This window comes from Poecilia reticulata, chromosome 7 (assembly GCF_904066995.2).
Source record: "Poecilia reticulata chromosome 7, P_reticulata-male-v2, whole genome shotgun sequence".
Classification (NCBI taxonomy): Eukaryota; Metazoa; Chordata; class Actinopteri; order Cyprinodontiformes; family Poeciliidae; genus Poecilia; species Poecilia reticulata.
Window position 1 is genome coordinate 27,495,363 of NC_088836.1, and position 25,497 is coordinate 27,520,859.

A 25,497-nucleotide genomic window follows, 5' to 3' on the forward strand; every position below is an offset into this window, starting at 1 on the left:
AGCCTGGTTCATGACTCAAAACTGCAATCATGGGTAAGACTGCTGACCTGGCTGCTGTCCAGAAGGCCATCATTGACGCCCTCAAGAAAGAGGGTGAGACACAGAAATTTCTGAACGAATAGGCTGTTCCCAGAGTGCTGTATCAAGGCACCTCAGTGGGAAGGAAAAAGTGTGGCAGAAAACGCTGCACAATGAGAAGAGGTGACCGGACCCTGAGGAAGATGGTAGAGAAGGACCGATTCCAGACCTTGAGGGACCTGCGGAAGCAGTGGACTGAGTCTGGAGTAGAAACATCCAGAGCCACAGTGCACAGGTGTGTGCAGGAAATGGGCTACAGGTGCTGCATTCCCCAGGTCAAAGGTCAAGCCACTTTTGAACCAGAAACAGCGGCAAAAGCGCCTGACCTGGGCTACAGAGAAGCAGCACTGGACTGTTGCTCAGTGGTCCAAAGTACTTTTTTTGGATGAAAGCAAATGTTGCATGTCATTCGAAAATCAAGGTGCCAGAGTCTGGAGGAAGACTGGGGAGAAAGAAATGCCAAAAGGCCAGAAGTCCAGTGTCAAGTACCCACAGTCAGTGACGGTCTGGGGTCCCCTGTCAGTTGCTGGTGTTGGTCCACTGTGTTTTATCAAGGGCAGGGTCAATGCAGCAGCTATCAGGAGATTTTGGAGCACTTCATGCTTCCATCTGCTGAAAAGCTTCATGGAGATTAATTTTTCAGCACGACCTGGCACCTGCTGACAGTGCCAAAACCACTGGTATTACTGACCATGGTATTACTGTGCTCAGTTGGCCTGCCAACTCTCCTGACCTGAACCCCATAGAGAATCTGTGGGATATTGTGAAGAGAAAGTTGAGAGATGCAAGACCCAAAACTCTAGATGAGCTTAAGGCCGCTATCGAAGCATCCTGGGCCTCCATAAACACCTCAGCAGTGCCACAGGCTGATTGCCTCCATACCACATTGAAGGCTGCAAAAGGATTCCTGACCAAGTATTGAGTGCATAACTGAACATAATTATTTGAAGGTTGACTTTTTTTTTTTTATTAAAACACTTTTATTGGTTGGATGAAATATGCTAATTTTTTGAGACAGGGATTTTGGGTTTTCATGAGCTGTATGCCAAAATCAACAGTATTAAAACAATAAAAAACCTGAAATATTTCAGTTGTCGCGCAATGAATCTAAAAGATATGACAGTTTAATTTTTATCATTACATTATGGAAAATAATGAACTTTATCACAACATGCAAATTTTTTGAGAAGGACCTGTATAATTTTCCAAGGTACTGATTCTCTCCATGCTTTTTAAATATAGAAACGTTTCACATTTCAGTTCCGCAAAAGCTTCACCGCTGGCCACAAGTAGGAAGTGAGCACAAAGATTACAAGTCAGTTAATTTGTAAAAGTCAATACTAAAGAAGTAAAGATTTTGCTGTAGATCATGAGTAACTGGGTATGATTTATACGTCAAAAATAGATTGACTTTGTTCGTGTAAGTGCAATGCTAAAGGTGAAATGCTATTAAAGCTAAAGCCGCGAAATATTTGAAGCTCTTACAAGGGCGATATTAGTAAATATTGTAATATGAGTAGTAATATTTCTCCTTTATTTGTGACGTTAAGCAACGTGGGAAGTATCACCTGAGCGAAACATCTGCTATCGCGAGACTCCGTCCAACTGGCTACATTAGCATGTAAAATGTAGCCCATACCGTTCCGTAACTTTCTCCCGTTTACTTTGATTCTTTCAAAGTAAACGGGAATTTGTACCGGGCCAATCGGCGAACAGTAGAAGTTGTGAACGATGACGTCGCTGTTTTCGAATTGTAGGTTGCCCTAGCAACGACAATAGCCAAAGTGAACGGAGCCGCCCCGGTAAGTGTGTGTTGGCCACAAATATTGAATTAACATCAACAGCCATCTTATTCAGCTTGGCACTTATGTCTTCGCAGTTTTACAATTTTAGAAAGCTTTTTTAGTATCAAAATGGCGCATTAGATTAATTACAATCTAGCAATTAGGTAAAATTTAAAATGTCAGTGTCTATGCTATTTGCTTTTGCGAATATCTTGACGTCAAGTGAGAGCGAGTGAGAAATGCCGCCACCTGCAGATGGGAAAATTCGCAATACGTTATGCTTTACGTGAAGCAATGCAGGAAACTGTTAATTTTGCGTGAATCTTTGCAATCATAGAATTGCAAAAAACTAGAGGGACTGATTTATGTAATTTGGAGTAGATTCTAGAGGGCCACATAAAAAGCTACCGAGGGTCAAATTTGGGCCTCGAGTTTGACACATGGGTTCTAAAGATTTATACTGGGAAGCTAGTTTGTTAAACTAATAAGTAAAATCGACTAGTTTATGTAATTTTCAGCATAAATTTTGTGTTAAAATAACTGCAATGCTTTACAAAGATTTTTTTTTTTGGGAAATGGGAAGCATGTTTATTAAACTAATCGCCTGTGGAAAAAAAACCAAAAAAATAAAATAAATCTCAGATGTCAACATAAGAAACTTTTTACTATTCTACCAAGGGACTACACAAATGCATACAAGAACAAACTTACCACATTTCAAATTTCCAAAATAACCTTTATTCTAAACTTACATTTTAAATTTTAAGTTTAGTATAAAAAAGTTAAGTGCACCTAAGTTCTTTTTTTTTTCCAAAGTATTTCATCCTTGACATGTCTCAGCAAACCGTAGTGACACTCATCTCCTTTAGTAATCTTAAAAGATAGAATGTGTACCAAAGTACGTCACATCACTTTAGTACATACATCTATTTTACAAAATGTTGTAAAGAGAATCCCTGAACTATAAATGTCCATAATCCTTCAACAAAGAATGTCCCGTTTGCTGGCTGTGGTTGGCATAGCATCTACTAGTCAGCTGTGAGTTTACAGTACTTCATAATGCTGGAATGAAGCCACTTAAGCTGCTTTACAGTCGGAGCAGAGATGGAAAAGAAAGAAGAAAACTTCTGTTTGAGTTACAGCTGTTAGTTTTGATAGCTGTGGCCCTTTTGTTTGAAAAAAAAAAAGAAGGCTGAAATGACAGCAGGAGTTGGGTGTTTTAAAAACCTTCATATATCGGAAGAAGAAAACAGATTTCCAGAAAGTTGGTTTGGGATTTAGTTAATATTTGTATCACTAAACAGCCAACGTTTTGGCTTTCGTTTCTGTTAGCCACAGCTATTAAAACTTTATGCTGCGCGTCGGATACCCAGTGACACTCATTCACACCACAATGATAAATGCTTATAGATATTAGTTTGTGGTATCCATACAGACAACATGTCTAGCTTCAAACACTTTATTTAGTTTTTGATTGACTCCAAAGATGCATGAAAGCATTTTTTATTTTATTTTTTTAAATGACTTAAACATGCTGACAGTCATGTAGCCTCGTTGCAAGATCTTTGCATACACTTTCAGGCTTTTGTAACAACATGGCACATCTTTACATTAATTTTTTTTTTAATGGAATAAAAATGGACTCAAAACTGTTGAAAAATGTCACAGCTTTTTTTTCCTTTTCATTTAAAAAGTCATGAAAACAGAATGTAAAAAGAGATTAGCCTCTTTTTTTCCTGCAACTCCTCAGTTTTGCTTAGCAGTGCATTTCAGATAAAAGGTACATTAGCAAAAGGTGCAAAGTATGCAGCAACTCAAAGATGCAGGTGACCCACACAAGGTGACAGGAAAAAAAAAATCCACAATAGATTGCAGTCATGGGAAACTGAAGGCTTGAGGAGCCGACAGCGTCACAACGTCTTGTTCAAGGATATGTTTGCTTTTTCAAACGGTGACGATTAAAATTTGACGCCACAACTTATTATAAATGCGTTGCCGGTTAGATCTTTGGCACAACCAGCTCATTGGTTATACTGTCGAATGTTTTTCATTAGCCTAACTACTCGTGTAAATCAGTCAAAATATATTGAACCCAAGAAAACAAAACTGAAAAATTTAATGCATTTTTGTGAAATGGTTACAATCTTCTAAGAAGAATGATTTTTTTTTTCATACAAGTTTAAGGATGCGTAAAAAAAAAAAAAAAAAAAAAAAGCATAGCTCTGTAGATCTGAATAATAAATGCGCAGTGATAAACTCTGGGTATCCGACTGTGGAATAGAAACGGGTTACATAAAAAGCTAAAAATGTTACACCAACCACCCCTTTCTGTTCATCTTACTATTTGGATTTACTTTAAATTTCTTTCCTTTAAGTTTACTGAAGTTAATTTGCTTCGATTCAGGGTTATCCCCAGTGCTCTTTGGCACTCGACTATGTTCATCTACAAGTTGCCCAACAAGGTACAGTAAACCACTTGAGATATTGCATTAACTCTTTTCTTAAACACATATTTGTTTCGCTTTAAATTAAATTTATTTATTTTACAACTGATTGAAATGGAACAATCTCCCAGAAAGTTCATTGTGCAACAAATTTATTGTGGTGTTTTTTTGTTTGTTTTTTTTGATACTGTGCAAAAGACAAGACAGGTCTAACTAAATGCATCCAGGATGCTGCTTCTTTTTTTTTTTAATATATAGCAGAGATGGTAACATCCCCTGATCATCATACTGGTATTTACACAAAACTATTACACTCCTATTAATTGAACTACACTAGATTTTCAAAAACGACAAGTGGAGATTTCTTTTAGTTTGCGCTTTGCGACTTTGTAACTTTGCTTCTTTGCGTTTTACTTTCACCATAAAGCAGCTAAACTATATAATGTAGGTCTGTTATTTGAACATTTTATCTAAGTAGTTGTACAGGAATACATGAATATCTCAGTGTTATTTGTGACCATTTGATCAAAGGAGAATAGCTCTCCTGAGCAGACACACACGCCTGAAATGAAGTCCAATCTGGAGCGACCGAAGACTTACGATCCAGCAAAGAATTATGGAGACTTAAAATTTAAAATCTGTAGCTTTTTTTTCCCTCTCAGGCGGTGAGAATTATCATTTGATCTGTAGGTCAGAAGTGGAGTACTGTACCTTTAACAAGGGCTCTAAAATATTACATTCCGTTAGGTGATATCAGTATTGTGGCATGGCCAAGCAGCCTGAAGAGGAAGGCGTATGGAATAAAGAAGGAACTGGGGAATCATCTGGGATGGGGTTTTATGCATGAACCAGGAGGGGAGTAGCTGCTGTTACCAGATGGTATACCCTCCACTGGATCCACCCAGGAAGAAGTTATTCTTGCGCTGCGTCATGACAACATTGGCGCCCTGCATGGCGGCCAGCTGAGCCGCATTAGGGGGGTGTCCAGGCGGTGGGGGCTGAAGGGAAAGCAGGGAAAACAGACTCAGTTGACAGTTTTCGCCTAAAGCAACGCATTTTGACGTAAACACTCACGGGGATGGAGACGCTGCTGCCGGCTGTGAAGCGAGCGCCGGCGTCGAAGCCGCCGTCCACCATCACGGTTGATCCAGGGGGGTAAACGGCTCCCATGGGGTAGTAAGCCATGGGGACATTCTGGCCCACCGGACCCACTTGCATGTGTGGCTGCATGGGCATGTACACCTGATGGCCAGCGTAGGGAGAGGACATCTGCGGCACCTGACCAGGCACCTGAGGTGGAAGCACATATCTGGGCTGGTATATCTGCACACAGAGAGACGGAAAGCAAAATTAAACCTTCAGAAATGATAAGCTGTCATAGTGTCCAACTTCCAGATTGCTAAATTACCTCAGAATATGCAGGTGGTGTGTCTGTGTAGGGAGGTGCCTGAGGAGACATTTGCATAGCAGGAGGGTATACAGGTGCAGTACTCTGCTGAGGGTACACAGACTGCTGTGGATATGAACCTGCAAAACAACACATTCGATTTTAAACTAAACACTGAAACCCCAGGGGCTGATGGGGAATCCCCAGGTTCAGAAAGGGACTAAAGGACGATGATGAAGCCAAAAAATGTGTGTGAAGTCAGGACTAAATGAATGGAAACTAGGGATGCAACTAACGGTTACTCTAACTATTAATCGGATAAAAAAATGTGCACATTTTTCATTTTACCACTGGAGGATTTTTTTTTTTAGAAAAACATAAAAACATGAAAATTGTATTGCCTAAATGCAACACAGTATTCTTTTAGTGAGCTCTTGACCATTTGTAGCAAAGGATGCATCTGAGATAAAAAACCCCACATCTAACAATAACATGTGAAACGTTCAGCCCTCTCTGCTGACTATCAGTACAGCGTATGGCTGATCTGTTGATTATTGTTTGGACTAACTGATTAATAACTGGAGAGTAAATTATTATTTTTTTTTTTTACAGAACAAGAATCTGGTGAAGCCCAAATTTTGCCACTTGATAAAGATTTTTTTTAATCTTAAATGCAAAATGTATATATGTTTTTGTACAGTTTTGTCTTAATAGTTGCTCTGAGTGCGTTCATTCAGGAAATGTGCTATTTTTAGTCTGTATACAAATATTTGATTACTAAATTAGTTCACCTTTATCTCAATAATTGATTAATCAATTCAACTCTAATAGAATTAGAGCTGAAATAACAGTGCTGTGCTCCAGTTAAATATTTCTGGTCAGAAACTGGTCATGGTGTGGAAACTAAACACCATCACTCCAAATAAAGTAACTTTGTTTTAAAACTAAGCAGCCAACCACATGCTGGCTACCCGAACGTACAATCAGACCAATTAGCTACTTACTGTTACCTTATAAATAGCATAATAATAATAATAATAATAATAATAATAATAATAATAATAATAATAGTAATATTCTGCCAATAACCACTTAAAAATTATTGAATAATGTTGCAAAATATAACTAAGAATCAATGTTATTTTACTTCAGCAGGAGTGAACAATTTTTGCAAGTAATTCATGACATATCGGCTTTAACATCAGAATCAGGCGATATTAGTCATTCTTTAACATATCGGTAATCTGATCATTAAAACTGGGTCGATATTAACAACCAATGTTTATTTCCATCTTCTTGCCTGTTCGGCCAAATTTGTATCCCTAATATTTGCTTCAGTCTATCAAATTAAATATTTACGGTCATATGCAATTTTGTGTAAACGCTGATTTTAAATTTGTATAAAAGGTTAATATATAAAGAGAATCTCTGCGTAGGTGGCTCTCTTGAATTTGTTCTCATTGTATCAATGTGGATTTCCTATTACTTATTATATTTTATTTTACATTGAATTATCTTTGAATGTATGCATTTTAAAATTAACCCTGTGTAAGGAGAATTTATATTACCTATGGGACAAACAAAGCTTGTACATCGATCAAATATTAAAACACAAAGCAAATGCTGTAAGAAAATTAAGGCATTTAGGTTTTTATTTAGCTGTTTTATGCAGGTAAATGGGAATGAAAAGTACATTTTACAAGATGAGTATGGGCAGTTTGGTTATTTGCAATCCAACAACTATACTTTAATAGAAACGATGAATAACAGATGATAATATATATAAGCTGATGTCACAAAAAAAACCTTGTGTATTGGAAGAATCTGAAAAATATTAAACTGAAACTAAATAGAGAATAAGATGTAACCTAAGTTGCCATATATATCATGTTTTACAATTGTATAGCTAACAAGTCAGAATTATAAAAAAAAAATCCAAAAGATCTCCAGACAAGCTGAATTTACTTTATTCTAATACAATCACAGAGAAACGTGACGTAGTTAAAAAAATAAATAAATGAACAGTATAAGGTAAAACTGTTTATTAAAATGTTGCTCCTTTTCTTTGTTGCTGATTTTTATTGAATACGGCCAGTCGGTTACAACATAATGGTTAAATTATTGTGAAAGCAAAACTAGCATCAGCCCTTTGTTTGGGGATGTAAGCGTGTTTAGCCTCTTCTACAATCGAAAATGATCAGCTAAACAGTAAAACAATATGAATAGATGCAGCAAACAGCCCAAACTAAAACGCTCCTTCACTCTGACTGCAGCAGAAAAGGACTTCCATGTTAACGCAACAGCGAACCAAAACAGTCCAGTTATGGCAGCTTTGCCGTTTTAAATGGTTGTAGCTCGCAAAAAACACACACGCTAAAAAAAACATAAAACAAAATGCGACCTGATCTGAATCAGTACAATATATGTAACGAGAAAGTAAAAAATGTATTCATTAGAGTATTTCAGACGCCTTTATGTTCAGTAAGTGAGCTTCCCAGAAGGCGTCAGTTTATTGTTATGTACGTAGCTAAACGTGAAGTCCGCTTTAGATAACGACAGCCCGTTCGGCTCTAGTTCTAACAGCAGCGTCGACTGACGGGCAGCTAGCTGACAAACTGAACCCGCTGCGGAGAAATACCTTTGTTATTCATTGTTGTGGATTGATTCGGAGGCTGAGGAACATCAGCTTGTACGGAGCTCTGCGTATCTTGTCTCGGCCTTGTTACAGGTTTCGGATTGACACTTCCTTGTTTCTTCTTGTTGTTGTGGAAGTGGTTACGTCACCCGTTCTTTATCTGCGGCTGCACGCACGCACGGCTCGCTCGCACGCCCGCGCCCCCTCTGGTGGAAAAGGGGAAATTGCTCAAATGCTAAGTGAAAAACAAAAATGCAAAAAGCGAACTTTAAAGCTAAAAATGACGGAGAAAAATAAGTACATAAAAAAGACAAAAATTTGAAATTCAAATGGAATATTTTTTTAAAATTATTTATTACCTAGAAATGATTAAATCACAGATTTTAAAAACAGGCTGACCTCTCTCTGGTCAGCCTGTTCTTTGCAGTATTCTTTGCAGTTCTTTGATCACTGCAAAGAATAAATTATTATACATAAATAAAATATCCTGACCTGCAAAGGGAAGAACACCTTTAATAATTGTATTTTTTTTAATGTAATAACTTATTTTATGGTCAATACAAATAAGAAAGTTTTAAAGAAATTAGTAATTTCATTTAAACTGCAATAGCGAAGTTATTCCCAAGCTGGATATTTTACAAATATGTTTTTTTTTCATAACTTATAAAGCCATATGAATAGCAAATAAGAATTTTTAAATGTTCACATTTTAAAAATGTTCATACTGATATAAAAATTGAGTCTCAACCTTTACAATTAAGTGATACAGGTGAAATTTAGCTTAATTTGGCTCATTATGTTCAATGAAAATGACAAAGACAACATTTTTTAAATTTAAATTAAAAGAAGATAAATGTTCATATGATTGTACTGGTTTTTCCCAATCAAATTATTTCAAAATAACACAGATTATCAGAGGTTTAAAAACATTTTTTTTTTTACAATAATGTTTGATTAATTTTTTTTTAGAAACCAATGTCAATGTGTTTATTGCTTTTGTTAATTACTGATTAACATTGGATTATTTTCCAATTATTACAGATTATAAAAATAACTGAAAAAATAAAAGAAATGTGCTGTTTTACTGTTCACTTCAAAATTTGGTGAAAAAAATATAAATTTGTGTTTTGTGGTTTTTATTTGCTGTAAGCCATAATCATCCAAATTAAACTATTTAAACGATTTGAAACTGGTCACCATAAAATCTACTAAGGTGCAACTGTATATCTGAATCCCCTCTAAATGTTTATTTCAGCGTGTGACAAAACACTGCTAGACTTTCTCAATGCGGTGTACGTCCCCTTTAAGAGAACCATGGCACCGCTCAAGTCGAGGCAGACATTTTTCAATGCAAGATTTTTTTTTTCTTGCATAAATTATGTTCATGACGTAGTGCAAAAGGACAATTTTGGGGCAATTTTGTCCGACTTTACAGCTCTGGGGGGATTCCGGGAGACACCTGGAGGATTCCTGATGGTGTGAACTGTTGCAGAAAGGGCACCGTCATTAAATATTAAGGCAGAGGAGATCCTAACATTGCAGCCCTCCTTATCAATGCAAATACCTCTCTTTTGTGTGCAGTCACAGCGCCTGTCTGGGAGCTGAGATGAATTTCTAATTATGTGTGACTGAAACAAACTGTGTCAGGGAGCGTTTTAAGACCGGCGGATTACGGGAAATAAGCTGCATTTCCGCGGTAAGTTGCATATAAAAATCGCACTGTGTCCAAGCTCGCTGCTGGCGCGGAGCAGCGAAATGGCGAGAGGAAATGAGTTTTGGTTAATATGCAATGCTCGTAATTAGCATAATTTATATATTTATGATAAAGAGAGGGAAATGCATAAAATTCGGTCTCTCGGCTCGGCTTGACAGGATTTCCGTCGGCTGTGAATGGTGCTGGTCCTCCAAAAAGTGGCTTTTATTGACCAGGATGGGGGTGGGGTGCCCATCAACAGCCGCTGAAGTTTTGACAGATCCTCATCTCTCGGGGGGCTTTGCTGCAACAAACGCACCATCTGAAGCCTGTTTTGGAATCTGTTCAGAATTTGCAACCACTTCGTGGATATCTTAACCATGTTTGATCATGTTTATTTGCAGCTTTTATGCAACACAATATGGCCTGTTAATACTTACAGGCCCCTTTAAATAGTCTGCGTCTGCAGTGACTAAAATGGTCAGGAATAACAGGGAATATTAGCATGCTGGTTTATTTTAAAGGCAGCAATTGAGTTTAAAGTACAAATGCAATAAAACAAAGAATCTCCTTTTTTATGTGATATTTGCATAATCAGTATCTGTTTATCTAGAATGCCTGCAAGACATTGTCTAAGTTGGTGCAGCAAGCCATGAACTCCCAGGATCTTCCTGCCCAAGATGCCCCGCTCACTGTCAATGAGCAGGTAAAAGATCACCTGTTATTCATAACAATATAATATTTCACCTTTAACCTTTTCCACATTTTGTCACAGCACAGCATCAGACGTTAGTGTGTTTTATTTGGATATTATGTGATTTACTAACTCAAGGTAACTCATCATTGTGAAACTGGAGATAAATTAAGCTTAGTTTTCCACGTTGTTACAATTAAACGTCTGGAAAGTCTCACATGCATTTGACTCAAACCTCTTTAGAACCACTTTTAGTTCTTTTGAATTATAAAGCTACTGCTGTTGCAGATCTAGAATTAAAGTTTTTTTTTTCATTCTTCTTTGCAAAATAGCTCAAGCTTTGACTAGGTGGAGAGCATTTACAAACATCAAATTAAAAATGTTGCCACAGGCCAATTGGACTGATGTCTGGACTTTGACTAGACCATGCACTTATACTGTCATTTAAACTTGGACTACACAATTTTGTCATCACATTATCAATGTTTGCAGTATTGTGATAAAAAAAAACAACCCTTCTTGTTCGTATTATTCAGTTGGATATGATTATATATTTGGCCGGTTGGATGAATAAGAGCCCTTGAGGCGCATGATTCATTGTGGAGTTATAGTCTGTTGAAGGTGGTGTGCAGTGTTTCACTCCAAAATGTTGCTTTGCATAGCTAGAGTGTTTATATTTAGCTTTGTCTGACCACCTTCGACATATTTTCTGTATAAACAAATTACAGCAATTAATTGAACATAAAATTTTAGTTGGTTATATCAGAGTGCAGAGCAGAATACAAACACATGTATCACTTAAAATTTTAAGTTGTGGTATAAAATGATAATATTTCTTACTCTTCCTGATTATGTTCTCTGTTGTGTTGGTTTCAACTAGCATCCCAGTAAAATATCTCAAAGTTTGTGGTTGTAATGTGAAAAATTAAAAAAAGTTCTAGGAGAATAAATTCTTATTCATGGAATTGTGTAATTACAGTAAGCCGGATCGTCACCACATTTGCTCTTTTTATCCCCTCAGGCGATAACTTTCCCCGTCATAATAAAAACATAACTGTCTGCCACACGGCTCTCCATTGAGATCACAACTCTCTTCTGTATTAATGCTTGATAATCTCTGCTACTCTTTGCTTCAAAGACTGTCAGTGCTTAAACTGCCATGCTTATTAATAATTTGCTGTGGATTTCCTCACCTGTAACGCTTTGTGTAGACATAGCCAGCAAGCCAAAACAAAGCTGAGCCTCTGCGTTGCTTGTTGGCTGATGTCCTCTCCATCATTTCGGTGCACTTATACACCTTTTTTTTTAAGTTAGTTTTGGTTTTGTTTGTTTTTTGGGGGGGGTCATCTTGTCCTAACATGTGCTCGGCTTCTCTGTCCTCCTTAGCCATTCACTGTCTGACAGCAGAAGTTTTTTTCAGCCATTTAAATCCTGCACTTTGAAATTCCCCCTGCCAGGGACAACAGGTACGCATCGCCATCTCTCTCTCTCTCTCTTTCTCCTTCTCCTGCGTTTGTCTCCTCTGCATCCTGTCTTCCAGCCGCCTTGCTGCCTCTTTCATTGCTTGGTCTTTCATTATTTCACTTTGTGAATCATCAACTATAGGTCAGCGTTGGGTTGAGAACATGCTGGTAGACGGGGAGAATTATTGACGTTAGCACAAAAAGTATTCATATCTCTAGAACTGGGCCAGACAATAGAAAGGGCTTACTGGCCTGGCCACCAAAGATTTTTCTGTCTTTATGTTTTTTAATGCTTTGTATAAAATTCAAAAGCTGGTATCAGGTGAGTTATATTAATAGTTGTACAGATTTCTTTGGAAAAAACATGGAGAAATTGGCCAGGGTACAAATTAAACCTCTCATGCATCATTTTCTACCTGCAGATATATAGAACTATGTATTAATGTGAGAGTTAATTGCGTTGCATTAGTGAAACTATTTCTATATAGTTGATAAGGCACCAAAATTGGCCTTAGCATCCTTGTAAATTTGGCCCTGTTCTTGAACATTTTAGCATGTTACAGCCACAATTATCAATGCATTTTGTTGCTTTTTCAATAAAGATAAAATGAGAAAATGCTGCATGTTTTAGTATTCAAACAATCAGACAAATTCAACTTCTCTGTGAAAATGTTAGAAGTTTGTTGTAGAGCAATGGCGTCCAAATGTTTTTGCTAAACTGGTTCAATTAATTTCATTAAATTAAAAATGCAAAAGTTACTTTATTGTCATTTTTGTTATTCTAATTAATTCTTTGTTTCACTTGTTGAAAAATAAACAATTATTATTTTTTTAAGTCTGTATATCATTAAAGATCCAATCATAAAAAGTGCTTCAATCTGTTGCCTTACTGAAAGCAACACACAGTTTCCGATTTTTTTGGGTCAACAATTGTTCCTACTATGTTGACAACATTTTATCATGTTTTTCTTGTGGTCAGGGGCCAAACAAAATAATTTCAAGGCCCTCAACTGGTATCTACTATATGCAGCACAATCCTGAGAGGCTGCAAAAGACTCGTCCTTTTATCAGGACAAACCTAAATATGCGACCAGAACTGCATTGGAGCGGTTCTGATTAAAGCAATCACATATGCTAGAATGGCCTAATCAAAGTTCAGATCTAAATCTAATTGAGAATCTTTGGCAAGAGTGGAAAATTAATGTTCACCATCCGTTCTGACTGTGCGTGTCTAAAAATGTTCAAGAGGTTTAAATATTTTTACAAGAACCCAAGGAGGATTTCTTTGTTTTTTAAATAATTTAATTTAGTTTTAAAATGAATTTCTAAATTCTCATCCTGTTGGCCAGTTATTTGCTAGATCTCTAATCACCTCATAATTTGCCCCTGCAGGTTATTGTCATGTCCGGTCAGGAGACAATTCGTGTACTAGAAGTCGAGGTTGATGCGTCTCTGCCGTCTTCGGTACCCGATGGGAAGAATGAGGGCAAAACTGCTGAGGAGGAAATGGCTCAGTGTTCAGAGAAAGCTGAAGCTGCCAGCACCCAGAACAGCCCCACAGCGCCCCACAGCACTGGGGAAGCAGGTAAATCATTATTTTTAATCAGTTCCAGAATTGTCTTCTGGTGTTATGAAGTTTTAATCTTTGGACCTAAAGAGGAACGATCCAGAAAGCTTCAGTTATTACAGCTGGAAACTGGCAATAAGGTCTGAAATCTGGGCCTGGTGATGGATTCAGACCTGAACCTTCAGAGCCACATAGACAATTATAGACAAAGACAATTATAAAGTCAGCCTTCTATCATCTGAATAACTTGTCCATGATTAAAGGACTAATGTCTCAACAAGATTTTGGGAAACACATCCATGTATTTGTCTATAGTCGCTGCAACGGTATCTTTCCAGGTTTGCCTAAAAAAATCAACCATATCCAGAACGCTGCTGCTGGCGTTCTGACTAAAACCAGGACGATAGAGCACATCACCCCAGCTCTGAAGTCCCTACACTGAGAGAATAGACTTTAAAATACTGCTAGTTTATAAATCACTGAACGGTTTATCACCAAAACACACACCAGACATGGAGAAGCAGCATTCAACTTCTAAGCACCACAAATCTGGAACAGACTTCCAGAAAACTGCAAAACATCCAAAACACTGAGTTCCTGTCAATCAAAACTAAAAGCCCACCTTTACAGAGTTTCCTTTGAATCATAATAAATGGAGCATTGACCAACATTTTAATATGTATTGATGATTTTAATGATGGGACTCCCCTGTTTTTAGTTTTTACAACCGTTAACTCTATGACGTGTTTATGATGTTTTATTTTTTTTTAATCTTTTCTCACTGTAAAGCATTTTGAACTGCCGTGTTGCTGAAATGTGTGATACAGATAAACTTGATTCATGATAATGACAAATCAAACATTTGTGTCCTGCAGCGGTCGGTGAGCAGCAGGGGGCGTCTCTTGATGGGTCGGCTGCAGCAGTTCAGATGGTGAATCCTGCAGCTCCGCTCAGCGTTTCCATAGCCCAACACCAGGCCGCCATGCCCATCACAATACAAGGTTGTCCACAGGTACAAACTGTGACATCAACTTTAGAGAAAACCTGGAGGAGCAATTAGAGGCAAGACTGCAAGCCAGGGATTGTCGTCCAACATCAGTGTCTGACCTCATTTAAAATTCCTTTACCACCTTGTATTAAGAGGACAATAATGGCCAAATTTCAGCGTTTGGGAAGTTCACTTGAGTATATTTAAATTAAAACTTTGTTCAGATATGATTGCAGATGTCATTTTGGAAAACCAAAAACAGATTTTCTATAGTTTATTTATTTATATTGATAACTTTTCAAGGTCTTTGCAGACAAATGTAGAGCGACTTAGGCAAATGTATGACAAGACAAAGGACGAAGTAAAATCATTAGTTATTCAAATAGAATAGAATGGAAATATTCTGTATTGTTACAAAATGGAAGAAAATCTGTTCAACAGCAAAACAGACTCACATAAAGACAGAATATATATATATGTATATATAAACAGAATAAAGAATATAAATACTGGTAAGGGTAAATTTTCAACATAAACACAGTGTAGTAATAAAAACTAGTTCACCACAGTCCTGATGAATGTGCATCTGAGCTGTTTAATTAAAAATGTACAAAATATGCATGTATTAGTGCATTAAAAAACAACAGACTCTTTATAATATGTACAAATAAAACTGTTAAAGCAACAAAAATGTGCAGAAATATTATTTGAAAAGAATAAAAATGTGCAAATCACTTTGAAAATACCAGCAGGGGTGTGAGCATTTTTCAGTTAATTGCTGGATGAATCAAAATGAGCTCAATAATTTCCATTCTAATTATCGAATACCTTTTGATACTTGCAGACACAAAATAATCTTTTTTATTTCCAGATCCATTCTGTGTGGTTTTTATGTCCATTTAATTTGTTGATTTTGGTTGTGGTGTTTCATTTTTGATATTTTAAACATCTTCCAGGTCCAGTGTAAAATATTATTTACAAAATTAGAGTCTATGCCATTATTATTATATTAATTTCAAAACAACAATGGAATTGTTTATTGCAGTAATTACTGGGACAAATTATCATCCAGCAAAATGTTTTAATTGTGACAGGCCTCGTTGAGATCAGTGATGGTGTTGAGATCATATTCTACATAAACAAAAGTTTCCCTTTCATAACTAAGCAAATAGATTTTTTCTGTTAGTTATTTTCCTGTACAGATGTAAAGGTCAGTGTAAGGAGTTTGCTCCTTTGTGCTCTACAACACCAGGTTCTGACCCAGGAAAGCCTGGCCACTTTGATGACTGGTATGATGGCTCAGACGGGTTCACTGGGTCAACCTCTGCTCATCCCCCTCAACATGGCCGGTTCCATCGCAGGCCAGGGCGGCTTGGCGGTTCTCACTCTGCCAACCACCAACGTAGCCACTCTCCCTGGCCTCGCAGCCGCAAACCACGCTGGGAACCTCCTCAAGCTGCCCTTTGCTGGCCTACAGGGTAAAACACAGTTTACCTGCTGCTCGACTCCCCCTCTGTCATCCAGAAATGTATCTATGTTAGATTCTTTTTAAAATTATTTTACTTCCCGCAAAATGCTAAATGTTGCCAAGTACTTTGGTCTACTTTTTAGTACAAAAATCATAGTACGCTTGAAATGTGACAAAATTAACTTACAAGTAACTTTTAAGCAACATATAGGAGATTGTTTTAGGTCAATAATTCCTTAATATTGATATCAGGTGAAATCAAGTGACAATCTGCCAGTGGAACTAGAACTGGGTTGCTAGGTGACGGGCTGGGGTTGGCTGTGGTTGCTAGGTAACGGCACAGTGCCCAACTGTCATTTATGATGTTAGTAAAATAATCTTCCAGCGGAACTGATACTTTTTCATCAATATTAAAAAATTATTTACTTAAAACAACTTCTATATCTTGTAAATAATTGATGAAAAAGTACCAGGTTTTCTAGTACTGTAAGTTATTTCACTTATTCAAATTTAAATAATACTAAAAAGAATCGTTATTGATCCCAAAGGGAAATTAAATGTTGTTGCAACTCATTTTAATTCCAATTCTTCAGATAGTTATTGTAGATAGTGATGGCTGTTGGCAGGAAGGATCTCTTATAGCAGTCTGTATTGCAGTGAATTTCAAGATGCCTCTGACTGAACACACTCTGTTTTCCCAAGGCAATCTCATGAAGAGGATGGTTACCATTGTCTATAATTTTCTTGATTTTATGAAGATACTTCTTTGCATCATATATTCTTCCCATGTAGTAAATTAAATAATCTGCCAGTGGAACAAGTTGTTTTGAACCAATATTAAGGAATTATTTACCTAAATTAAGTTTCTATATCTTGCTGAAAACTTACTTGTAAGTAAGTTTTGTTTTACGTCAAGTGTACCAAGATATTTGCACTAAAAAGCACCAGAACCATTTGCACAAAGCTACATAAACTCTTAAATATTAATAATCTCATGACCTAATAGCTCCATTTTGTCATTTTCTCATTTTAGCTGCAACAGTTCTGAACTCAATCCAGCCCCAGTTGCAGGCAAATACACAGGCAATGTTCCAGCCTCAAGCAGCACCTGTACAGCCAGTTCAGACGTCTGTGCAGCAGGTGCCTCCTCAGCAAACTCAAGTCACCAATGCACAGGTCACTAACGCCCAGGCGATGGCTGCCCAGGTGACCTCTGTGGCCAACACCATCTCCCAGCCCAACATTTCCGTGGCGGCACTTCAGACAGCAGGACTGTCCATCAACCCGGCCATTGTAGGGCTCATGCAGCTCATCATTTTTCACATTTTTGCCTGTTTGCCTCTCATCTTTAACTGTGTTTTTATATACATATGTTCTTAGATAAGTGCTGCTTCTTTGGGTGCACAGCCTCAGTTCCTCAGTTCTCTCACATCAGCCCCCATCATCAACAGCGCCATGCCCAGTATGGCTGGCATCACCAGCCAGATCATCACAAACGCCCAGGGCCAGGTAGGTTCCAGTCACAAGCAAGCTGTGATATGATGTGAGATTAAGGTGTTTCATTCTTAAAGATAATCTATCATGACCACCAAATAAGCCTGGAATGGACTTCACCCGACCTGTGGAGATGTGCTGTGGTATCACACTGCAAAAACACAAAATCTTACCAAATATTTTTGGTCTAGCTTAGAGTGCAAATATTTTGTCACACTTGAAATAAGACAAAGCTAACATATAAGTAACTTTTCAGCAAAAGATAGGAGCTTGTTTTAAATAATTAATACCTTAATATTGATTAAAAATTACTAGTTTCACTGGCAGATTATTTCACTGATAACAAGACCATTTCCCATGTTGTAAGTGGAATAATCTGGCAGTGGAACCAGGACTTTTCAATTACTGTTAATGCAATATTTACTTAAAACTAGTTACATCTCATTGAAAAGTTATTTGTAAGTAATTTTGTCTTAAGTGTGATAAGATATTTGTACTAGCAGCTATATCAAAAATACTTTGTAAAATTTTGTGTTTTAGCAGCCAGACCTTGGCACAAACCCTTACTAAGTACTTTTTGTCTAGTCTCTAATGCAGATATCTTAGTACACTTGAAATAAGACAAAACTAACTTAAAAGCAACTTTTCAGCAAGAAATTATAGCTTGTTTTAAGTAAATAATACCTTAATCCTGATTAAAAGCAAAAACAAACCATCGTCCTCAAACGTCTTCCTGTCATCTTCTTTGTCATTTTTGTCAGTAGTAACATCGGCTGTTGATCATGGTGTGATGTAAAAAACACTGTTCCCATTGCAGTTTTGCAAAATACATCTATTTCAATATGGCCGAAAAATCACCTCATTCTAGCACAAAAACTTTTTATCAGAAAAAAAAATTATTTTCAAAATTTCTCTTTCCATCAAGTAAATTTATTTTCATAATTTCAATTTGTCCAGTTTTGTAGTTAATGGAAATGCAGCTATTTAGAGAAAAGTTGTTTTTATTATTCAGTGTATGTAAACTTCTGATTTCAACCGTGCTTATATTGTTGTTTGAAATAATTTCCTTTGCTTTACACAATGTGCAGGTGATAGGAACCCTCCCGCTGCTGTTGAACCCGGCGTCTCTGGCTGCAGGGGCCACTGCTCCCTCTCTGCCCCTGCAGGGTCTGCAGGTCCAGACCATCGCCCCACAGCTGCTCCTCAACACCCAGGGCCAAATTATTGCAACTGTGGGAAACGGGCCTGCTGCCGTTGCAACTTCTGCTGCAGTTCTGCCCAAAACTACAGCTCCTCCTACAGTTAGCAAACCAAACGCTCAGGTAGAAGAACAAATCCTGTTTGAACTGAATGAAAAGCCCTGAAATAAACCAAATTAGTGACAAAGAAATCAAAGGAGCAGTATTATGTAAAATAGATTTTTTTTGAGCTGTACATCATGTTATCATATTATTATCTTACCAAAAACATATCTGGAGTGTTGCCTTGATTCAAGGATTTGAGAAATCCTTTAATCTCCATGGCAACCATTCATCTGTGTAAAACAGCCGGGTGGACGTAGCCCCACCTTCGAGGCGCAGCTCCTCCTTAAAGCTGCAGTTTCCAAGCTCACAGAGCAGTCTTTCATCCTCAAACAAGCAGCATCTATAAATTGTGACCGTTACCGTTTATTTTCAGTGAGAAGTGTCACTCAGTCACCTGTTGTCATTGCACTGCAGCCGTCTGTACTGAAGACCTCGACCGCGCTCACCTCAGCAGCTCCCATCGCCTGTGGGGACATGGCCAAAGTGGGGCAACTTGTCAGCAGTACGTACACCTGCTTCTCTACCCTCAGCACAGGAATGTCTAAACAGCAGCCAGATATTTTTAACCAGGCTCCTCACAATTTCAGAGCCTCAGCAGGCAGCCAGCAGCGAGGAAGGGATTAATTTGGAGGAAATCCGAGAGTTTGCCAAGAACTTCAAGATCCGTCGGCTGTCGCTGGGCCTCACGCAGACACAAGTAGGGCAGGCCCTCACTGCGACGGAGGGTCCGGCGTACAGCCAGTCTGCCATTTGCAGGTAAGTGACTCACCTGTTCTTTCTGCCGTCATTCCTTTGAAGCTTTCCTCTGTGTTTCCCCTTGTAAAAGTGCCAGTGATTCATCACACGCTGACGCTGTGTGCAGTGCGTCAGACGGCTCCTCTTTACAGCCAAAATGTTGACTCACAGAGGGAAAGGAACGTTTTTGATTATCATATTCTGCTGAGGAACAAATGGAACGGTCCACTGAAACACAGGATGTGCTTTTACTGCTTTATTACTGAAAACATATCCTATTTGAATGATTCATTTACAGTTAAATTAGTTAGAGTATATTCCCCACAACTGGTTATACAAAAGTATTCACTTCTATTTTTTACATTTTGTGTCGTTTCAGCCACAAACATCAAAGTATTTCATTCAGATTTTATGCAACTGATTTTTTAAAGTGTTCTGTGTGTTGGCATTTAACCGCCTTTACTCTATTAATCCTAAATGAAATTAAAAGCTTAAAATGCTATTAAAAGCCACGTAATTGGTAAATAGAATTCACAAGAGACTTAAGCCGTTTTCGCACTGCAAGGAACGGAACAGAACGGAACGGGACGGTTCCAGCCCTGTTGTGTTTGCATATACACCGAGGGCGCCATCAAAGCTGTACCTGACGTCATTATTTTTTAAACTAAACAATGGTTTCGATGCAGCGGCCGAAGCCTTTTCCTCAGAGATGCGGCGGAAAACTTTCTCTTTCCTCGTTGACCGATCTAGTTCATTCTGTACTCGTTCATCAGCGAGTAAGCGGAGGAAAACATTTACCTCATCATTAGACCAGGTGATTGCACTATATTGAGACGAATCCATTGCTAATTAAAACTATTAATAAAAATATTGAAAAGAGCACTCTTTACAAAATAAAAAACAGTTTAGTGAGAGCCAGCTGTCAACGGAAAATCAACGTCTGACTCCATAACAACCAACGGCCAATCAGCTGCTGATTCTAAGCAGAACCGCTTGGTTGTGGATTCTATTTACGGTCAAAACCGTTCCGTTCCGTTCCGTTCCGTACCATTCCGTACCGTTCCTTGCAGTGCGAAAATGCCTTTATTATGCTTCCTTGAACTGGTTAGGATAGGTCAAAGAGCTAAACAAAAAATCGTTATTACATCTTTTGCAAAAAATTATCCCCCACCCCCAAACTCAATATTTACCCTGAAAATGGCTGCAATTATGCAACTAAATATCTTTAAAAAGCATTAGTAGAGCCTCCTGCCCAACCAACAAGAATGCAGTAAGTGGTTTCTGGATGGTAAGTCAAGAAAAAAAGCACTTGTCTTTTCTAGCAGCCATTGTACAGCGCATAGAGTGATAAAACCAAATGTCCTGCTAGGTGACAGCGGAGCTCCCATGAGGTTGCTAGGTAACAGGTGGGGCTTCGCTGAGGTTGCTAGGTAACGGGGCAGTGCCTGCTGATTTGTTACTTTCGGAAGGTTTTTGGAACGGCTCATTTTCTAGACACCAAAAAACATTATCTTATTGTATATACCTTATTCTTTAAGCTCTTGACTGTTTTTTAGAAGCAGTAGTGACCCAAATAGACGTACAATGTGTAAAATTAGAATTTTGAATAAGTTTCTTTTAAAACTAATTTTTTAAAGGTCCATTTTAGGTTTTGCCGTCATTTCTATTGTTGATTGAAAAAGTTTTTTCCTCCTTTTTGCCTCAGGTTTGAAAAGCTCGACATCACCCCCAAGAGCGCTCAGAAGCTGAAACCGGTTTTAGAGAAGTGGCTGGCTGAGGCCGAGCACTGGAACCAGAAAGGCCAGCAGAACCTCATGGAGTTTGTCGGCGGCGAACCGTCCAAAAAGCGCAAACGGCGCACCAGTTTCACGCCGCAGGCGATCGAGGTCCTTAACTCCTACTTTGAGAAGAACGCTCTGCCCACAGGCCAGGAGATTACGGAGATCGCAAGAGAACTGAATTATGACAGAGAGGTGGTCCGGGTCTGGTTCTGCAACAGACGACAGACACTGAAGAACACGAGCAAGATCAACGTCTTCCAGGTTTAGGAACAACCTCATTCTCATCCTCATTAGGGTGGGTAGAAAGTTGAGGTTTTTTGGGGGGGGGTTTCTAAATAAAAATCAAGAAAATTGTAAAGTTGTGTATGAAAAATGAGTTGGAGCTGTGTTCTCAGGTTATGTATGTGAACACAGTTTGGTGCATACTCAGTTACACTGCATGGTTCGTTTGTGTTACAGTTTTACACTGCAAAAACACAAAACCTCACCAAGTAGTTTTAGTCTAGTTTCTGGTGCAAATATACCAGTACACTTAATAAGAAAAAAAATTACTTACAAATAACTTTTCAGCTAAAAATATGAGGTTTTATTTGTTCCATTGGCAGATAATTTCACTTATAGCAAAACATCTATTGGGACAAAGAAAAGGAGTTACTGACTTAAAACAAGCTCATATTTCTTGCAGAAGTCTTATTTCTAGTTTATTTAGACACTCACACTTGAAACTGGACCAAAAATACTTTTGAGTCAAGATTTTGTGTTTTTGCAGTGTAACATGCCATATTTAAGAAACTTGATCTACCTTTTTTTAATAAGTGGTTTTATAAGCTAACTCTTCTCATATATTTTAAGTGTTTGTACAGTATCGGTTTTGTATGTTATTCTGTAATTGGCATATTTGAAAAATATGCAGAATAATAGGACAGTTTTAGCGGGTCGTTTAGCTGGAGGTTCGTCAGACTCTGAAAAGGCAATAACCTTATTTTCAGTTTTAAGTGTTTACAGAACACCAGTTACTTTAATTCTGCCCAGCGCTTTGGGACAATCGCCTCTTTGATGGATAATCAGAAACATGAGATCGTTCTTTTTCATTTGGTCAAACCGCGTGAACTTAGTCACAATCTCAGCTTTGATTACATCGGACGCTGCAGACACACCAGGTCTGTTGTAAACTAAAACTGTGGGTGTCTCTTTTTCATGTGTCATGGCTGAATGTGTGACTTTGGCAACTATGACGCATGAATACACCAATCTGTCTGTTGGACATTATTTTTAAGTGCTTGTTTTCTTCAAAGGGTACATTCCCTCATTATCTAATATCTTTAAGTTAAAACTTAGTTAGGAATATATTTATTGGCACTTCTGGTAAAGATGTATTAAAAATCCCTAAAATAAATTAACCTTTCATTGCAGTAGGTTAAATTCACACTGAAAATTTATTCAGTGGAGAAAAACAACCCACAAATATTGGTTCATCTGATGTAATAACTCGGTTTATATGCAGATTTCTGATTAAATTAATCTTTTATTTTAAACAGTTTCTTTTAAGGTTATTTTATCCATATTTATTCTTTGGCTCACTTAAAGTATTTGCGGTGAAAAGTTAATTCTGTGTATCTTTTATGTTGAAACATTTTTATGTTTGTAAGGATAAATGAAGATTTTTCTCTGCTGTACTTCTCATACAAATGGTTGTCATGGAAACCTGGTGACTTGCATTTGCAGGTCTTTAAACGTGAGCGTCAGAGTTTTATTTTCTAGTTCGGTAAATTTGGATTCCTATCCAGCCTTGCAACTGAAATTAATTCCTCCCTGTGTTATGCTTTATTCATAACAGAAGGTCGTTGATTAACAGATAATAGAGATAATGATGTTTATTTGAGAAAGAATTGTTAGTATGGTTTTTGAATCAAATTAACAGTTATACCTACAATGGGTTTATTTTAAAGCTATTTGTTACCAGGAGTGCCAACAAATTCATCCTAACTGACCTGTATGGAGCCTCATATAATTTAATGTAGATATTACTGTTGAGTTGTTTGATGTTCCTCGTAAAATTTTAAATCAAACTCCTTAAATTAATAATAATAATATAATAATAATAAACGTTATCAGCTTAGCTGCGTGGAGAAATGCGGATTGTTTGGTTAGGACGTTCAGTTTGAACAAATTTATGGACATTTCACATGGAAACAAACTTTGGCGTTTCTCTTTATCCTTGCCGTTATTTAAGGATTTGTTTGCACTTTAGTGAAAGCAGGGAAAGTGAATAAGCCGCTTGCAATCACGATTTCAGTGTAGTACCAGATTTAAGTGTTTTGTAAAAAAAAAAAAAGAGAGGTTTTTGTTTACTGCTATCGATTAGTAAGAAGCTTTTGCAAAATGTAGCAGTGGCCTACTGGCAAAATGGCAAAACTTTTATTTACTATATATGCAGATGAAAAAATGTAAATTACAACAAAATTTTTACTAATATGCATAAATACAAAATGTTTTGAGTTTGTGAAATCATATCTTAATAAATGATGCATTTTATGCTCTATCTCATGGCTGCCTTATGGGTAACTTTAGACTTTTAATGCAGTATACCTAAACATAAAAACATGAGTCTTGCTTTAAAATGTCTACCTTTCTGCTCTGCAATTAAAAAAATATATATAATTATGTTTATTATAGTAAGTTAAGTAATAAAGACAAGTAAAAGCATTATTGGAGAATAAATAAAAGGTACTACTCATTTCACTTGGCAAGCTGTTGAAGTTTCATATCTCCACAAAATAAACATTTAATGGTTTTTGTCTTTTTTTTGTCAAAAGAATAAACCATCTTTAACAAATACTTGTGTGCCTTGTTATATTTGTATTGGTTGTCATGTAAATTATTATTTTTATATAGCACCAACCTGTTGGCTCTCCAATTTTTTATTGCCACATGTCCTGTTGACATTTCAAGCATAACCTATGGAGACGTTGGTTGTCTGTCAGCACCTGTTTTCTCTATATAAAAGGAGTTATAGAGATCATATCCTGATTACATAATTGATCTTTATTGATATGAATTGCAGGTGTTATCAAAGTAGACAGGTGGCATTAATGAAATGGAAACCGTTGTTTCTTTGACCTTGTAACTTTTCTTAGATATCAATGTCAACTTTGTTTTTAACGCATTATAACAAATTGAACCCCTGCACTGCAAGAGACAAGGATTTGAAGTCATAAAGCATTAATAAAACAAGTTACTAGTAGGCCTGTCTCGATAAACGATAAATCAATTAATCGCACAATAAATTAAACCTATCGACCGCATTTTAATTATCGGCTTTATCGTCTCTTCCTGCCTTTTTTTCTTTCTATTGATGACACTGAATGAAAAAAGGCTCAGCTCCGGTGCTGTCCACTGACCCTCCCTCCCTCATTTCCTTAGTGTAATGTTCAGCGCACATTACACGAGTTGTCAGCCGACTATCGGTCCATTTCCAAAACCTGAGAGACACATTAGCCGACAGAAATCCAATCCTAGGTATAACGGTTCGATCGGGTTCGATTGTGCCGTGTGGTGTCCAGCCACATGGGCACAAAATAATGGCTACAAGTCCAGTTAACTAATTTTAAAATCAGCCATTAATCAATGCTTTACTAGAATCTACCTGTGATGCATGTGGCTATAGAGTCATCGTAAAGTCCTGACTGAATGAACATCATTATAACCTATTTATGTCATGTTAACTTAGAACAGCTGAAAACTTACCGGGTTTATCAACTGCGGTAGCAATTTGGCTCCAACTCCTCTCCTTACCATTTCTATATTCAATCAATCAATCAATCTTTATTCCAGACCAAAAAGGTCCATAAAAAAGGAAATAAGAGAAAAATAATAAAATTAAAATAAAATAAAAAATAAATAAAAACATGACATTCACTGAGTCACAAATAAATGATGACACCAATGTTTCCACAATCTTGAGAAAAATCTCACTGTACTA

At 37.4% G+C, this 25,497-nt stretch overlaps 2 protein-coding genes across 5 annotated transcripts; one reads left to right on the top strand and one right to left on the bottom strand.

The window, feature by feature from the left end:
• The first annotated feature begins 1,795 nt into the window (after positions 1–1,795).
• On the top strand, positions 1,796–24,351 carry pou6f1 (POU class 6 homeobox 1). Of its 4 annotated transcripts, XM_008414469.2 has the most exons (12): positions 1,803–1,880; positions 9,910–10,024; positions 10,635–10,727; positions 13,571–13,763; positions 14,621–14,757; positions 15,986–16,211; positions 17,235–17,494; positions 17,582–17,710; positions 18,784–19,017; positions 19,414–19,501; positions 19,587–19,755; positions 21,440–24,351. In XM_008414469.2, the coding sequence occupies exons 3-12, from the start codon at positions 10,674–10,676 to the stop codon at positions 21,780–21,782; spliced, it is 1,833 nt and encodes a 610-aa protein (XP_008412691.1). In that variant the 5' UTR covers positions 1,803–1,880; positions 9,910–10,024; positions 10,635–10,673; the 3' UTR covers positions 21,783–24,351. The 4 variants fall into 4 exon arrangements, with proteins under 4 accessions (XP_008412692.1, XP_008412691.1, XP_017161365.1 ...); XM_008414470.3 differs by lacking the exon at positions 9,910–10,024 and having other exon boundaries at positions 1,796–1,880; XM_017305876.2 differs by lacking the exon at positions 1,803–1,880 and having other exon boundaries at positions 9,701–10,024.
• dazap2 (DAZ associated protein 2) lies at positions 2,508–8,489 on the bottom strand. The gene is made up of 4 exons (XM_008414468.3): positions 8,332–8,489; positions 5,715–5,833; positions 5,381–5,629; positions 2,508–5,304 (listed from the first exon to the last, which is right to left on the bottom strand). Exons 1-4 carry the CDS (start codon positions 8,342–8,344, stop codon positions 5,176–5,178), a joined length of 510 nt encoding a protein of 169 aa, XP_008412690.1. The 5' UTR covers positions 8,345–8,489; the 3' UTR covers positions 2,508–5,175.
• Positions 24,352–25,497: the final 1,146 nt, after the last annotated feature.

Coding starts and splice junctions, on each gene's coding strand:
- dazap2 (XM_008414468.3), bottom strand. Junction 5,630..5,714: donor CACCACCTGCATATTCTGAG/GTAATTTAGCAA, acceptor CTCTGTGTGCAG/ATATACCAGCCCAGATATGT. Junction 5,305..5,380: donor GCAGCAGCGTCTCCATCCCC/GTGAGTGTTTAC, acceptor CTTTCCCTTCAG/CCCCCACCGCCTGGACACCC.
- pou6f1 (XM_008414470.3), top strand. CDS start 10,674: ATGAACTCCCAGGATCTTCCTGCCCAAGATGCCCCGCTCACTGTCAAT. Junction 17,495..17,581: donor TGTCCATCAACCCGGCCATT/GTAGGGCTCATG, acceptor ATATGTTCTTAG/ATAAGTGCTGCTTCTTTGGG. Junction 19,502..19,586: donor AGTGGGGCAACTTGTCAGCA/GTACGTACACCT, acceptor TCACAATTTCAG/AGCCTCAGCAGGCAGCCAGC.